General features: G+C 51.9%; 1 protein-coding gene across 3 annotated transcripts; it reads left to right on the top strand.

Annotated features, from left to right (window-relative positions):
- The first annotated feature begins 1,496 nt into the window (after positions 1–1,496).
- On the top strand, positions 1,497–15,110 carry FBXL19 (F-box and leucine rich repeat protein 19). Of its 3 annotated transcripts, none has more exons than XM_063935203.1 (11): positions 1,497–1,605; positions 2,191–2,397; positions 3,065–3,208; positions 4,929–5,015; positions 5,528–5,698; positions 7,959–7,991; positions 8,121–8,755; positions 10,473–10,636; positions 10,727–10,891; positions 13,329–13,547; positions 13,850–15,110. In XM_063935203.1, the coding sequence occupies exons 2-11, from the start codon at positions 2,230–2,232 to the stop codon at positions 14,038–14,040; spliced, it is 1,977 nt and encodes a 658-aa protein (XP_063791273.1). In that variant the 5' UTR covers positions 1,497–1,605; positions 2,191–2,229; the 3' UTR covers positions 14,041–15,110. The 3 variants fall into 3 exon arrangements, with proteins under 3 accessions (XP_063791273.1, XP_063791271.1, XP_063791272.1); XM_063935201.1 differs by lacking the exon at positions 1,497–1,605 and adding an exon at positions 1,612–1,838; XM_063935202.1 differs by lacking the exon at positions 1,497–1,605 and adding an exon at positions 1,990–2,072.
- Positions 15,111–15,182: the final 72 nt, after the last annotated feature.

The following is a 15,182-nucleotide window of genomic DNA, read 5'->3' as shown; positions in this document are numbered from 1 at the left end:
GTTCATTAAAGTCTCCCAGTCCAGCACTTAACTCCTCTCCCTCCGGCCCACCATCCTCACTCCAGGTAACCGTCGCTTGTGTCAGCCACTCCCCTTTAGATTGTAAGCTCCCACGAGCAGTTCCCTCCACTTCTATTCTTGCCTTCTTCATCTCACCCACCTGTCTGTCCCTGTCCCTCCTGAGTGTTCTCTGTCACCTATTATTACATATTACGTGTCTATACTCTTATCTTATGCGATTATTCTTCCAGCATGTCTTTCTCCTTGTCTGCACCGAATTGTATATTCTTTGTCGTTTACACCCTACTCCCTATTGTACTGCGCCCGGGACTGACATGTCACCTTGCAAACCATTTTATACTTAGTAAATACAAATGAATGACTAATTATGTTTTACTAATATTATTTTAAACAAGTCTACAATTTTTCATTGTCTCACAATAATATTCTTAAGTTGTGAACAATGATAATTAAAATAATGAAAGAGTATCCTTGTGTCTCACTGATCACTGTAACTTTCAGAGAGGCTCACAGACAGAAGTATCTGGCACAAGCAGACCAAGTACCCCAGGAGTACCTGCCCCAAGTGGGCCGTGCGCTACTGTGGTGCCTTGCACAAGGTGGGCCACACACGGTTTTATGTCACCCAATTATATTAAGTAATACAGTGGTTCTCAAGCTCAGTTCTCTGGACCTCTAGCAGGTCATGTTTTCCAGATCACCTAGCTGGGCACGGGTGTATTATCAACGGTCGCAATTAAAAGATCCACGGGTGGCCTGTAAAACATGAACTTTTTGGGGAGCGAGCCTGAGGACCACTGAAATAATGTGATGAACCTTGGCTACTCATTGCCACTAAACCAGGGTTATACAATGTCCGGCCCTGTAGCCGCTGTGGAACTATATATCCCAGCATGCCCTGCCATGGTTTTGGCATGCTTTGGCAGTAAATCCTCCAAATTACACATGTGTGTGGAGTTTGTATGTCCTTCCACTGTTTGCTTGGGTTCCGCCCGGGTGCACCAGTTTCCTTCCACACGCCGAACACGTTACATGACTCCTAGCGTGTGCATGCGTGCCCGTGTGGAAGGGAATATAGAGTGTAAGCTCCACCGGGGCAGATTCTCTGTACAGCGCTTACGGAATATGTGTGCGCTACATAACCTGATAGTGATGGGAGAAAATAAGCGTGAACGCAATGTATGATCTCAGCTGTGGCGACACAGGAGAACTGCCTGCTTCTCCCCCCTCCCCTGACAACAGGGGGCAATAATAAAAATGCCCCTGCAGCAGCAGCAGTCCCAGCAGCACGTGCCTGCCAGATGTGTCCCCTCCCACAGCACTGATGATGAGGGAAAAACTACATTTCCCGGCGTGCCCCGCGTCGCCGAGACCTCTGACTTCCGCTTCCTCCCCACGCCAGGCAGCTCACGCAGACTACACCTCCCGGCGTGCCCCGCGGCCTGTGCGGCGCGCCGCCATCCCTCTTGTAGTCCCGCGCGCTTCCGCCTCCCGCGCTGCGAGGCGGGGGCGCGCCGCCTGGGGGACTACACGTCCCGGCGTCCCCCGCGGCCACGGGGGCGGCCGCTCTCGCCTTTCCCACAGGTCGGCCATGTTGAGTGTGGTATTGTTATGTGTGTGAGTGTGGATGTGAGGGGAAGGTAGCCAGGCACGGGGGGCAGCTGATCTGGGGACCGGCTCTGGAGCCCCGGGGCCAGCCACAGGCTCGCTACATGCCGTGTGTGAGAGAGGGGAGCCCGCAGGAGCCCAGGCACCCCGGGAGCCCGGGCTCAGAGGCCAGGCGGCCGCAGGGCTTGTGCGGGGAGATGAGGGAGCAGGTGAGGGGGCCATAGAGGAAGCCAGGAGGAGGCTGCTGAGCCCCCCTCCCCGTCTCAGGGGGCTGGGCCCTGTCCACAGCACTGCATTGGGGCTCACACCCTCCCTGGGGGCAGGTCAGGGGAGGGGGGGCCACCATTCTGGGGGGTCCTAGGACTATCTACTGCAGAGGATACTCTACTACTGACCATGGTATCACAGAGCCCCCGCCAGGCCCGGCAAGCAGCGGAGAGCAGGTCAGTGCCCGCTGGGGTGGGGGTGCCTGATATAATGGGGTTCTGAGAGCTATGGCCGTAATTCCCCGCTGTCCTCCCCATTACACTGCGTCTCACCTCTCTATCCCCTCTTCACCAGGAGCGGGCACAGCTGAGGCATTGCTCGGCCCAGTGGGAGATGTCGGGAAAGGGCCTGGGGGCTGCGCGGCGCAGGAGGACCCGCTGCCGGAGGTGTGAGGCCTGTGTGCGCAGTGAGTGCGGAGAGTGCAACTTCTGCAAGGACATGAAGAAGTTCGGGGGCCCGGGGCGCATGAAGCAGTCCTGTCTGAAGAGGCAGTGTACGGCGGTAAGTATGTCTCTGGCCAGTACAGCGGTGCACCCGGGGGGTGGAGCAGTGGGAGAGGGCGGGTAACGCGACTGTGAAAGCAGCATTCCCGTGATAGAACCAGGTGGGGCCAGCTGTAAGCAGAAGCTGGGTTGTGGCCATTTCTTCTTGGTTTGTTTATTCAGGCTTCTACCAATGACTTGTTGTTCTGCGCCGTGTTGTGAGATTATCCATCGTGCCAACCACAGTCGCATGACACATGGGGTGGTGAGCAGAAATGCCTTGAAATGTTCTTTTGAGCTCATTGCGCACTGAGCCTTTATCCTCCTCTCCCCTCTCTGGCATCACACTATGAGCCAAGGCTGCCATATTTTGTAACTTCCAGAGAGGTTTTGCAAAGGAGATCAATGATTTGTAGACTTAAGAAAAATGATTATCATATGTGTGCTTAAATGTTACTTTAAAATAAACTTGTGTGTAGCTGCTGCTTTTATATGGGGGGGGGGGGAAGGAAGGTCTGTAGGGGATCGGAGGATAATTTGGCATGTAATGTCATTAGGGGAAGTTTGGTATGTTCTCAGCAGTCAAAGAAAAATGAAGTGAACTGGGTAACAGGAAGTTGGGTAGCGACGGTGATAACGAGGGTGTTTGTAGTTGGCTGGAGTGTAATAAGGTCTCCTCTCTACAGCCAGTTCTTCCACATACAGCGGTCTGCCTCCTCTGTGGAGATGCAGGGAAGGAAGACACCGCTCAGAATGAGGACCAGAAGTTTAACCTGTCTCTCATGGAATGTACCATTTGCAATGAGATTGTGCACCCCGGCTGCATCAAGGTACGTACCCGCTTCCAACATCCAGTTACAGACCCTGTAGTCACTGCGCGGCCAGCTGGTGGCACCGTGTGTGGCGTAGCTGGCTGCAGGCACGCCTGTGTGTCGTTACCGCGCACGCGGCTGCTGGGGCGCCTGTGTGATGTTACTGCGCTCCCTCAGTTAGTGCTGTTCTTCCACAGTAGCAGCCACAATAATAAAACAAGGTTTGTGTGCAGCGTTTTACCCATCCTGCACTTTCCAAGCAGCTGTAAATTGTACCGTTTTGTTGGTCGTGTTTTAAACCAGAGCTGGTAAAAAATAAGGAAGAATTATGGAGTTTATATGACACCAGGGAGGGTATGTTCTGTTGAGAATCTGGTGAGCGCTCTATACGACTAAGTAGGGATCGGCTATGGGAATCACGGCACAAGAGCCCTGCCAGGAGAATGCCCCTGGCATTACAGAATCGCCAAAGCCCTGCTAGGAATGCATCCGCAGGGCTGTAGAGGACTGGATGTAGGCATCATGCGGATGCTCATCAGGTTTTGGAGAACATTGTGAAGGTTGGTTCCTCTGCATTGGCCACCTTCCTCAGTAGGTCATTATCTGCCCCTGACATCCTGCTCTCCGGAGTCATTGTCGGAACAGATGATATGATCTCTGGGCACACACTTCTACCTCCTGCAGCCCAAAGCTTGGGATGTCTTTCCCCTCAGAGCTCCAGGCTGACCTCACCTGAGACACCAGTACCCATGGGACATCAGGGAGCGAAGCTTTTGTCAGATGCTCTACAGCGCTCACCCTCTTACTAAGCCACGGCGGGGGTCATAGCCATAATTGCAGGCTACCGGGACAGTCCAGCATTTCTATACAGGATCTGGAGCATGCTGGGATATCACATGCTTAATTATCACACCGGTATGTTCGCCCGTGCTCCAGCATGCAGGGTGTCCCTCATTGACCAGCTGGCTCCATGTCTTACTCCGCTCCTCACAGACTTGTATAATATAGAGGCTGACCCAGACTACCCGTGGCTGGTTTCTTTGGGGTAACTACCCTGGTGTTACTGAAGTGGACCAGTGACTCTTTAGGTTTTAAAGTGTAAGCATTTAGTCCCAGATTTATCATGCTTTGGAGAGTGATAAAGTACCAACCAATCAGCTCCTAGTTGCCACGTTACAGGCTGTGTTAGAAAAATGACAGTTGGGAGCTTATTGGCTGGTGCTTTATCACTGTGTAATTTATCACTCTCCAAGGCTTGATAAATTTGGGCCTTAATCTGGGTTAAGGGATTACTGGCTGGTTAGGAGGGAATATTCTAAAAGTGCAAAAAAATAATAATCTATTAGTGTGAGGCTCTGTTATTACCCAGTCTTGTTCTGTTATTGTGTTCCCAATTGTAAAGCACTACGGATTATGCTGCCGCTATATAATGTAATATGTATATGTAATGTGTGTGTATGTATAGAATGTCTGTAATTCTATAGCATCTTTGTGTACAGAGGTGTGTGTGTGTGTGTGTGTGTGTGTGTGTGTGTGTGTGTGTGTGTGTGTATGTATATATATATATATATATATATATATATAATCTCCGTGTATATGTTTACATTTCCACCTGAATAAGTGCATATTTATTTGTGATATTGATATTTTTGTCACTTCCCTCTCCTCTTCCCCGTCACATCCCTCCTTTTTCTCCTTCCTGTCATTACCTCTATTACCACACCCTGTGTCTCTTCAGATGGGCAAGGCTGACGCTGTAATTAACATTGAGATTTCCAATTGCTGGGAGTGCCCGAGGTGTAAACGAGAAGGTCGGACCTGTAAGGTAACAGTGATTCCCTCTTACAAGCTGCAGTGATCGGGGAGGACAGAGGGGGGCGGTAGAGAGCTGTGTTGTACAGCAAACGTTTGATTCAGAGAGAGTGGAAATGAATAGGTCATTAAGCTTTATGAGAATGATGGAGCTCCTGTGTCTATTTTGGATTACTGCATGTCTGTACTGTAACACAAGTATAAGAACGAGATACACACATCATTACGGTGCATCTAGCATCTTGGTCATGTGTTGAGAAATGATCACTACACACTTATTCCAATAAATAAAACCCACTTTCATGTGTAGTCTAGAACCCTATAGGCTTCTCTGTAACATGTGATTTAGTCAGACGATTGACGGCTGCCAATATGTTGGAGAATCAGAGTGCAGTGTCGCTCTCTGGTTTAGTAGACCTCTTGCCCGATAATCAGCGTTAAGACCATGCAGTAATATTATGTATGTAGTATGACTTATGATCTTTCTGGTGCAATTCGCGCAGTAATTGATTGGGTTACTCCTAGGATTCCCTTGACGGCTCAGGAAAACGGCGCTTGGACAATGGAGACGATGCTTTGCGGTGGAAACTGACAGATGATCCAGCACCGGGGAGGAAGAAAACATCAGATGATAATCCGGGTCATAAAAGGAAGAAGGATAAGGAGCCAGTACAGGAATCAGGAGTAAAGAAAAAGGTAATCTGAGGATCCCAACATGGCCGCCAGTTACTGCCCTGGTAATTACTGGGGCAGGGTGGGTTACGGAGAAGCCGAGACCTCTGGCTGCGCTCCCTCAGCTGTGTGCGCCGCATACTCTGACTTGTACTTACGCATCTGTGTCTTGCACATCGTCATCTTCAGAATTTCCCTGCGTTGTTTTCGGTGGACAGAATCATTCTATTTTTCTGTTTAATAGAACAGCGCTCTAGTCTCTGTTCCGTCATGTATGTGATTACGTTACACGCAGGTGATTCCTATCAGTGCCCACCCAGTATTGGTCTGTATTTATTCACATGAAGAATGTAGTTTATCATTTACAGTAGGAGTTAGTGTAGAGACGCATACACAACATACATCATGAATGCTGGATGGAGTAAGGATCTCTGCACAGAAGTACACCCAGTGTTTCATGTTGAATGCTGGAGGGTAGTAGGGATCACTGTAGACAAATATAAACTATTATTGGAAGCTGGTCGGAATAGGTATCTCTGTAGAGATGTTTACACAATGCTCAGGGGTTGCGGGTGCAGAGATAGGGATCACTGTAGAGTATACCCAATGCTCAGGGGTTGCGGGGCGCAGAGATAGGGATCACTGTAGAGTATACCCAATGCTCGGGGGTTGCGGGGTGCAGAGACGGGGATCACTGTAGAGTCTACCCAATGCTCGGGGGTTGCGGGGTGCAGAGATAGGGATCACTGTAGAGTATACGCGATGTTCAGGGGTTGCGGGGCGCAGAGAAAGGGATCACTGTAGAGTATACGCAATGCTCAGGGGTTGCAGGGCGCAGAGATAGGGATCACTGTAGAGTATACGCAATGCTCAGGGGTTGCGGGATGCAGAGATAGGGATCACTGTAGAGTATACGCGATGCTCAGGGGTTGCGGGGTGCAGAGATAGGGATCACTGTAGAGTCTACGCCAGTGTTTCCCAACTGCAATCCTCAAGGCACACTAACAGTCCTGGTTTTAGTGATATCCAGGCTTGAACACAGGTGACCTAATTAGCACCTCAGTTATTTTGATTTAACCATCTGTGCTAAAGCCTGGATATCACTAAAACCTGCACTGTTGGTGTGCCTTGAGGGCCGCGGTTGGGAATGCTTGGTCTACACAATGCTCAGGGGTTGCGGAGTGCAAAGATAGGGATCACTGTAGAGTATATGCGATGCTCAGGGGTTGCGGGGCACAGAGAAAGGGATCACAGTAGAGTATACGCGATGCTCAGGGGTTGCGGGGCGCAGAGAAAGGGATCACTGTAGAGTATATGCGATGCTCAGGGGTTGCGGGGCGCAGAGATAGGGATCACTGTAGAGTATATGCGATGCTCAGGTGTTGCGGGGCGCAGAGATAGGGATCACTGTAGAGTATACGCGATGCTCAGGGGTTGCGGGGCACAGAGATAGGGATCACTGTAGAGTATACGCGATGCTCAGGGGTTGCGGGGCACAGAGAAAGGGATCACTGTAGAGTATACGCGATGCTCAGGGGTTGCGGGGCACAGAGATAGGGATCACTGTAGAGTATATGCGATGCTCAGGGGTTGCGGGGCGCAGAGATAGGGATCACTGTAGAGTATACGCGATGCTCAGGGGTTGCGGGGTGCAGAGATAGGGATCACTGTAGAGTATATGCGATGCTCAGGGGTTGCGGGGCGCAGAGATAGGGATCACTGTAGAGTATATGCGATGCTCAGGGGTTGCGGGGCACAGAGATAGGGATCACTGTAGAGTATATGCGATGCTCAGGGGTTGCGGGGTGCAGAGATAGGGATCACTGTAGAGTATATGCGATGCTCAGGGGTTGCGGGGCACAGAGATAGGGATCACTGTAGAGTATACGCGATGCTCAGGGGTTGCGGGGCGCAGAGATAGGGATCACTGTAGAGTATACGTGATGCTCAGGGGTTGCGGGGTGCAGAGATAGGGATCAATGCTTAGTGATTCCTGGGCAGAGCATGCTCGCTGGTAAGTACAGCCCACAGTAGACCAGGACACATCGTCAGTAGTCTGACGCAGGGTCATATTTGGGTGTCTCCCCCATCTTTGTATGTGGTCATCTCTGTGATAGTACAGTGACTATAGCTACAGTGTTCTCTGATATCTTTTTCTCTCTCTCTCTCTCTCTCTCTCTCTCTCTCTCTCTCTCTCTCTCTCTCTCTCTCTCTCTCTCTCTCTCTCTCTCTCTCTCTCTCTCTCTCTCTCTCTCTCTCTCTCTCTCTCTCTCTCTCTCTCCAGATAAAAGCTGAGAAAGACAAGAAAATAAAGATGGTGAGTGATATTCGGAGACCTGGTAACGATGGCTGCCGCCCCTGAGTCCTCCGCTATTGGTAGGATTATGTCCTGCTTTCAGCCAGTAGGAATGTGCTTATCTTGTATCATTTGTTTCCCCCCTGGCAGGAGCCGCAGGAGCTCTCAGACCCTGTCCCCACATCCGACCGTTCGCACCAGCGAGAGAAGATTGAGCGCTTCAAGCAGATGTGCCAGATGTTGGAGCGGGCGCGCAGCAGCTCTTCCAGTTCCAGCTCGGACTCGGACTCTGATTCAGACTCTAAGGACTCGCAGGGCAGCAGTGACACTGGCGATGGGGGGGAGGGCCGGGAATCACGGATCAGCTTCAGCACCAGCTCGGAGGAAGAGGATGAGGACGGAGGGGGCTCGGGAGCAGACGGACAAAATGGCACTAGGAATGGCAAACAGAAACCACCCAGGGGGAATGGCAGGGAGAAGGAGAACAGGAGAGGTGGAGGGGCAGGCGCCAGGAAAGGAGCGAGTGGCAGGAACACAGCCCAGGCCTTATCCAGGAGTCGGATATTAAAAAGGCCACTGGTGCCCTCCCCACCCAAGCCACCTCCCCTGCAGATGGAGAGACACGTGGTACGACCCCCTCCCCACAGCCCTGAACCAGACTCCTTGCCCTTGGACAGTGGAATGGACCATATAATGCAGAGGGGAGTGTGGCTGGCTGTTTTCAGACATTTAGGACAAAAAGAGCTGTGCGTCTGTATGCGGGTGTGCCGGACCTGGAACCGGTGGTAAGAGAGGGACAATTGCTGAACAGATGCTGGATCTGTCTCTGCCCTTCTCTCTATGTAGTGATGTCATCTGTCTGCCTCTGTCACGCTGCTCTATCCCTTCCCCAGCTGATGTCACCCCGCTGCCTGCTCTCTCCGTCCTCCCTCTTCACTCTCCATCCTGCCCCACTCTCCTCTTTCTGTCACTCACCCCTCCTGTGTGCTGGTGTCATATGCTGCACTTTATGCTGGCCCCTGGCACTGTATGCTGCACTGTGTGCTGGCCCCTGGCACTGTATGCTGCGCTGTGTGCTGGCCCCTGGCACTGTATGCTGCACTGTGTGCTGGCCCCTGGCACTGTATGCTGCACTGTGTGCTGGCCCCTGGCACTGTATGCTGGCCCCTGGCACTGTATGCTGCGCTGTATGCTGGCCCCTGGCACTGTATGCTGCGCTGTATGCTGGCCCCTGGCACTGTATGCTGCACTGTGTGCTGGCCCCTGGCACTGTATGCTGCACTGTGTGCTGGCCCCTGGCACTGTATGCTGCACTGTGTGCTGGCCCCTGGCACTGTATGCTGCACTGTGTGATGGACCCTTGCGCCGTGAGCTGGCCCCTGGCTGTGCTGTGTGCTGACCCCTTTCGCTGCATGCTGACCCCTTGCGCCATATACAGCGATGCGTGCTGAGCCCTGGTGCAGTATGTGGCGCTGCGTGCTGACCATTGGCTCCGTAAGATGCACTGTGTGCTGGACCCTTGCACGCACACTGGCTGCGCTGCGTACTGGCCCCTTCCGCTGTATGCTGCGCTGCACGCTGTATGCTGCGCGCTGGCCCCTTTTGCTGTATGCTGCACTGCGCGCTGGCCCCTTTTGCTGTATGCTGCACTGCGCGCTGGCCCCTTTTGCTGTATGCTGCGCGCTGGCCCCTTTTGCTGTATGCTGCGCGCTGGCCCCTTTTGCTGTATGCTGCGCGCTGGCCCCTTTTGCTGTATGCTGCGCGCTGGCCCCTTTTGCTGTGTGCTGCACTGCGCGCTGGCCCCTTTTGCTGTGTGCTGCACTGCGCGCTGGCCCCTTTTGCTGTGTGCTGCACTGCGCGCTGGCCCCTTTTGCTGTGTGCTGCACTGCGCGCTGGCCCCTTTTGCTGTGTGCTGCACTGCGCGCTGGCCCCTTTTGCTGTGTGCTGCACTGCGCGCTGGCCCCTTTTGCTGTGTGCTGCACTGCGCGCTGGCCCCTTTTGCTGTGTGCTGCACTGCGCGCTGGCCCCTTTTGCTGTGTGCTGCACTGCGCGCTGGCCCCTTTTGCTGTGTGCTGCACTGCGCGCTGGCCCCTTTTGCTGTGTGCTGCACTGCGCGCTGGCCCCTTTTGCTGTATGCTGTGTGCTGCGCGCTGGCCCCTTTTGCTGTATGCTGCGCTGCGCGCTGGCCCCTTTTGCTGTATGCTGTGCCGAGCCCTGGCACAGTATCCTGTGCTGCATGCTGGCAACTTGCGCCTTGAGTGCTGGCACCTTGCGTTGTATGCTGCACTGCGCGCTGGCATCTGGTGCCGTATACCCAGCCTTTAGAGGATGATGTGTGATTCACTAACCCTGAGTTATTATACTAATTAGCCGCATCTTATCGCGTGCCGCCCTCCTCTGCCTGGAAGCGCCTTCTTGCTGTGTACAGTAGACATTTACTTTGGATTTAATGCCAGGAGATTTCCGATCTCATTAACACCATCCTGATTCCTGTTGTGGCAGGTGCTGTGATCGCCAGCTGTGGACATCCATCAACTTGAGCCGAAGGAAATCAATCACCCCTCCTATGCTGAGTGGAATAGTCCGACGGCAGCCAGTCAGACTCGACCTAAGCTGGACCAACATATCAGAAAAGCAGCTGACCTGGCTGATCCACCGGTTGCAGGGTGAGTTGGGGGGCAGGAAGCTGAGCGCACCAGGCTGAGGGCGCAGCAATTGGGGTGATCATTCATTATATCCTCTCATATTTCTCCCAGGACTCAAGGAGCTTCTAGTGGCCGGCTGCACGTGGAGCGCAGTCTCCTCTCTCTGCACCACCTCCTTCCCCTGCATGTCTCTGCTGGACCTCGGCTGGGTAGAGGGGATGAAAACCTCACACCTCCGAGAGCTGCTTTCACCCCCGTCCTCAGACTGCAAGACAGGTGAGTGGCGGTCGGTTGCGTGGCACTTCCATCACAGGCGCTAGTGAAGACCTCGGGGGGGAAATACTGAAACATAATCAAGATAGATCCTACCCAGCTAGGATACATTTGTGCTTGGCAGCGAGTGTGGGATGAAGAGCTGACATTCAGAATGTTGACACCAGAATATAGACTTGCTCATTTTTGCATTTTTTTAGCCTAACCCAAAAAATAGCACGGCAATCTCAACTTTGTCGGCATTTTCCAATTGCTGACATTTTTCTTGTGTCCATGTTGACGGTCAACATTGACAACCTGTCAACATTCTGGCCGGATGTTCTTAATAAGGAGGTAGATCACAGGGAGGCATTTGCTCCTTCGCAGTGAGTAACTTTTCTCCATTGTAATGAAAGCAATTGGACGAGGGGTGTGCAATAAGTCTCCGGATGTGCAGTGTAGAATAGATACAATCTAACTGTCTGGTTGTGAGCTGTAATCTCTGACTAAAGTTCCTGTGAAATGTCAGAGCACAGAACCGGACATAAGCATCACTGCACACCGAAGAAGTCAGCATGCTCGCTTCCTTCACAAACTCGTTATGGAGCTCAACAGCGACCACTGGAGAACCCTGATCTTCTACGACTACAAGAGTGGTCTGCGACAGCAGGAGAGTATTGACTGACTGTGAGCTGCTTTTGGGAAGGAAGTACGGTCCTGAACCAGTGTGTTTAGGTAGTTTGCTGAATGTCGGCGTGGGTGATGGTCCCTGGAAGACATGGGGAGCTGCAGCCAACCTGTGTCTGCAATCACAGAGGACACCACTGCTGTCCTGTGGACCATAGTTGAGGTGGGTGCCAGGGTGTCCGTGGCCCAGTAAGAGATGGAGATAGGCATCTCAGCGGGATCCATCCTTTTGACACTTCGCAAAAAACTTGGCCCAAGCAAGGTTTCTACAAGCTGAGTGCGCCATCAGCTGATTGGAGAGCAGGAAGAGGCTCAGGTGACTTGGTGCCGCAATATGCTGGCAGTGTTTGATTACAGTCCTGGATCTACAGATTTTACCTCAAGACCAAAAACTTGGCCCAGTGGACACCAGTTGGATGTGCACCACCACAGAAGTTCTGACATGAGTGCAGCGTGGCCAAGCAGATGGTTACTGTTTTTGTGGTCAAGGCTGGTCATGTAGCTACCGTACCACTTGTGCAGCAGCACACTATCACTGTACTGTTGGGTGGTATGCCAACCAATGCCTGCCGCAAGTGCTGGAAGCCATTTCCAGGCGCCGTCCAAGAACTTGCGCCCGTGGTGTCCTTCTCCATCACAAAAATGCACCTGCCCACAAGTCCAGAAAAGTGGTGGATTTTCTGGCCCATGAAGGCATCCAGGAGTTTGGCCATCCACCGTACAGTCCAGACCTGGTCCCCTGCGACTTCTTCCTGTTCCCATATATCAAGTGCAGGATGCACGGGATTTGTGTCTAGTCACTGGAAGCTGCAGTGGAGACCTTCATCCAGGATGTAGAAGACATACCTGCTTCGGACTCGTCCAGCTGCTTCACCAAGTGGATTGAGCGCATGCAATTTTGCATAGATGACTCTGGCCAATACTCTGAAAAAATGTAATGTACATTGTTCTTAAATATAATATTTTTTGTGCATCTGGACACTTATTGCACGCCCCTCTGGTATTTGTGGAATTGGTGTAAAAGTTAGAGACCTTGTAATACAAGATGGTAGTAACCGTGCAAAAGAGATTTCTAGACATTACAATGACATATTGGCTACTTTTTTTTATTTTTTATTTAATAACATACACAAATAGCTATTATATGTCTGTGAAAGTTACGGGATTACATTGCCAATATACCTTTTGCAATGTTTTTAAATGATAATAATTGTTAAATGGTCATTGGTATATGCTTCAGTATTCTACATCCCCACCATTATCCATTCATTATGAACCGGTCTGGCAGGGTCTACCTCCGTGTCACTTGGTCCAGGAAAATTGATGTGTTCAATACTGGTTCTTCCCAACAAATGGTCTCAAGTCAACTTTTAAAGATGATGTCCTTTAAAGTAAAATAACTCTGTATATCACTGCTCTGACCACTCCTGTAGAGCTAGGTGGTGGTGGAGGGTTATTGGTTGGGAATCTCCCAGTACTGTGAAGAACCCTGCATCTTTGGAGTGATTAAAAGGTTGTAGAGGGTAATTGATTGGGAATTTCCTTGTACTGTGAAGAACCCTGCATCTTTGAAGTGATTAGAAGGCTGTGGAGGGTAATTGGTTGGGAATCTCCCTGTACTGTGAAGAACCCTGCATCTTTAGAGTGATTAGAAGGTGGTGGAGGGTAATTGGTTGGGAATCTCCCTGTACAGTGAAGAACCCTGCATCTTTGGAGTGGTTAGTGTATTGTCCAATGAGCATTATACGTGTAACACACTTATTCCTTCATTTAGTTGCATCGGAACCCAGGGGACGGCTGCCCTCCCTGTCGGAACTCCGCCTTTGCGGTTTGGAACTGGGGGACGCTGCCCTACGCCTGCTGCTTCGCAACACTCCTCGTCTCCGTCGGCTGGACCTCAGTCACTGCGTCCAGCTGAGTGACCACGGGATCCACATACTGACCGCAGCCACCTCGCCGCTGAGGGACAGCCTCACTCACCTCAACCTCACAGGTATCTCAGACTTTGTCATTGCTCTTTATTCCCATATCGCAAAGATTTCTGTGTTTTCCTGACAGCGATAGAAAGTTGCGGGAACTTGTCAGAACTAACTATGAGGGAGGGACTGACCCTTAACTTGTTTGAAGGACACTGCAGGCCGCCTTACATGACGTGGCTGGCGGGGGCATAGTTCCAGAGATGTTACATGTACATGTTTAAACCAACCAACAACACGCCCCTCCATTCTCCCCTTTTCCTTTGTGCCCCCTTCCCTCAGATCCATCCCGTGTTTAATGGTTTTGATCTCCACCCAGGGTGCCACCGCCTGACGGACCAAACGCTGACATTCTTCAAGCGCTGTCCCCACCTGCAACACGTCGACCTTCGCTCCTGCCGCCTCCTCACCAGTGAGGGTTTCCAGCGGCTGCTCCAAGACCCGCCTTCTGATCCGGACGGAAAACCCTTCCAGTGCGTGGAGGAGCAGGTGCTGAGCCGGGAAAGCTAGCGGCTGTGGACTTGGGGGTGGGGACTCCCAGCAAAGCACTACTGCCTCAGGCGTGGACTATTCTACTGTATCTACCTCCTCCACCTGCCCAGGTATTGAACCTGGCTGTTGGAAGGGAGGTTGCACTGAACTCCCCAAGTTTTAACTGTTCTAATGCCAGTACATGGTTGCATAGAGCTACAGCCATTTCTGGTATGGAAGTGGTTTAATTTCGGGGGGCAAAAAGGAACTTCCTACTGGCTCAGCCTGAGAATTGGGGTGTGGACACCCCTCATGTGTTCATTAAAGGGTATAGACAGGTGTTATACGGTAAAAACCTCTCTGCAGCCTATCGCGGGCTTTTGTTAACCCACCGAGCCGCCCTGTTCTCCGCTACGCCCTCCCGGTGTGCCGCAGTGCATGCAGGGAAGGTCGCAGCTCACTCCATGGAGGTGGTCAGCTGGGTAGGCTCCTGTTATTCGTGTTTTGGGTGGGTGACGCTCTGCAGGGCGAGAGCTGGGGGGGAAGGGGTGAGACTTCATACCCTATGGGAGATAACGCGGACTGTCTGGCTGCTGGGTTTTAGGGGGCGCGGTTAATTATCTCACTATTCCCGGTCCCGCTACAGGGCTGATAATGCTTGGAAGAGCGATGCTTCTCTGGCCTTTTTCTCAGGGTAAAAGGGTGGTTGTTCCTGAAATAGCTCATGTTGCTGGCAACAGCGACACTGAGTATCTTCTAATCTCACTGGTGTCATTACGAGGAGAAATGGTGGTTTACGATAGAAATCGGCATGTTATTCGTAGCGGAGGGATCGTTGTTGTATTGAAAGCCTCCGGCTGCGTTACTGGGGGAAGCTTTGACGAGCAACGCTGTGCAGCTATGTATGAGGGGGGTACGGGGGCGGGGAGAATCCGGCAGACGGAAGTCTGCGAGTCGCACGCTACAGGCACATATCACGTCCCCGCACCCCCCCTCATCTTTACTCGCCGCTGGTGATTGCGGTTTCTACAATTCTGCTCTGGTCATTTCTTTTTGTTCGTTTTTTTTATTTTATATAAAGTGGTTTTTGTATATCTCCTGTGTGCTGAGTGCGTTTTTCCCTACACGATGGTTTAGCATTGCTTCATCATGAGACGTGTGGGGTGACTGGCACATGGGTA

Source organism: Pseudophryne corroboree, chromosome 7 (assembly GCF_028390025.1).
Source record: "Pseudophryne corroboree isolate aPseCor3 chromosome 7, aPseCor3.hap2, whole genome shotgun sequence".
Taxonomy (NCBI): domain Eukaryota; kingdom Metazoa; phylum Chordata; class Amphibia; order Anura; family Myobatrachidae; genus Pseudophryne; species Pseudophryne corroboree.
Note: the sequence above shows the minus strand (reverse complement) of the source record. Positions and strands in the feature narration are given on the sequence as shown.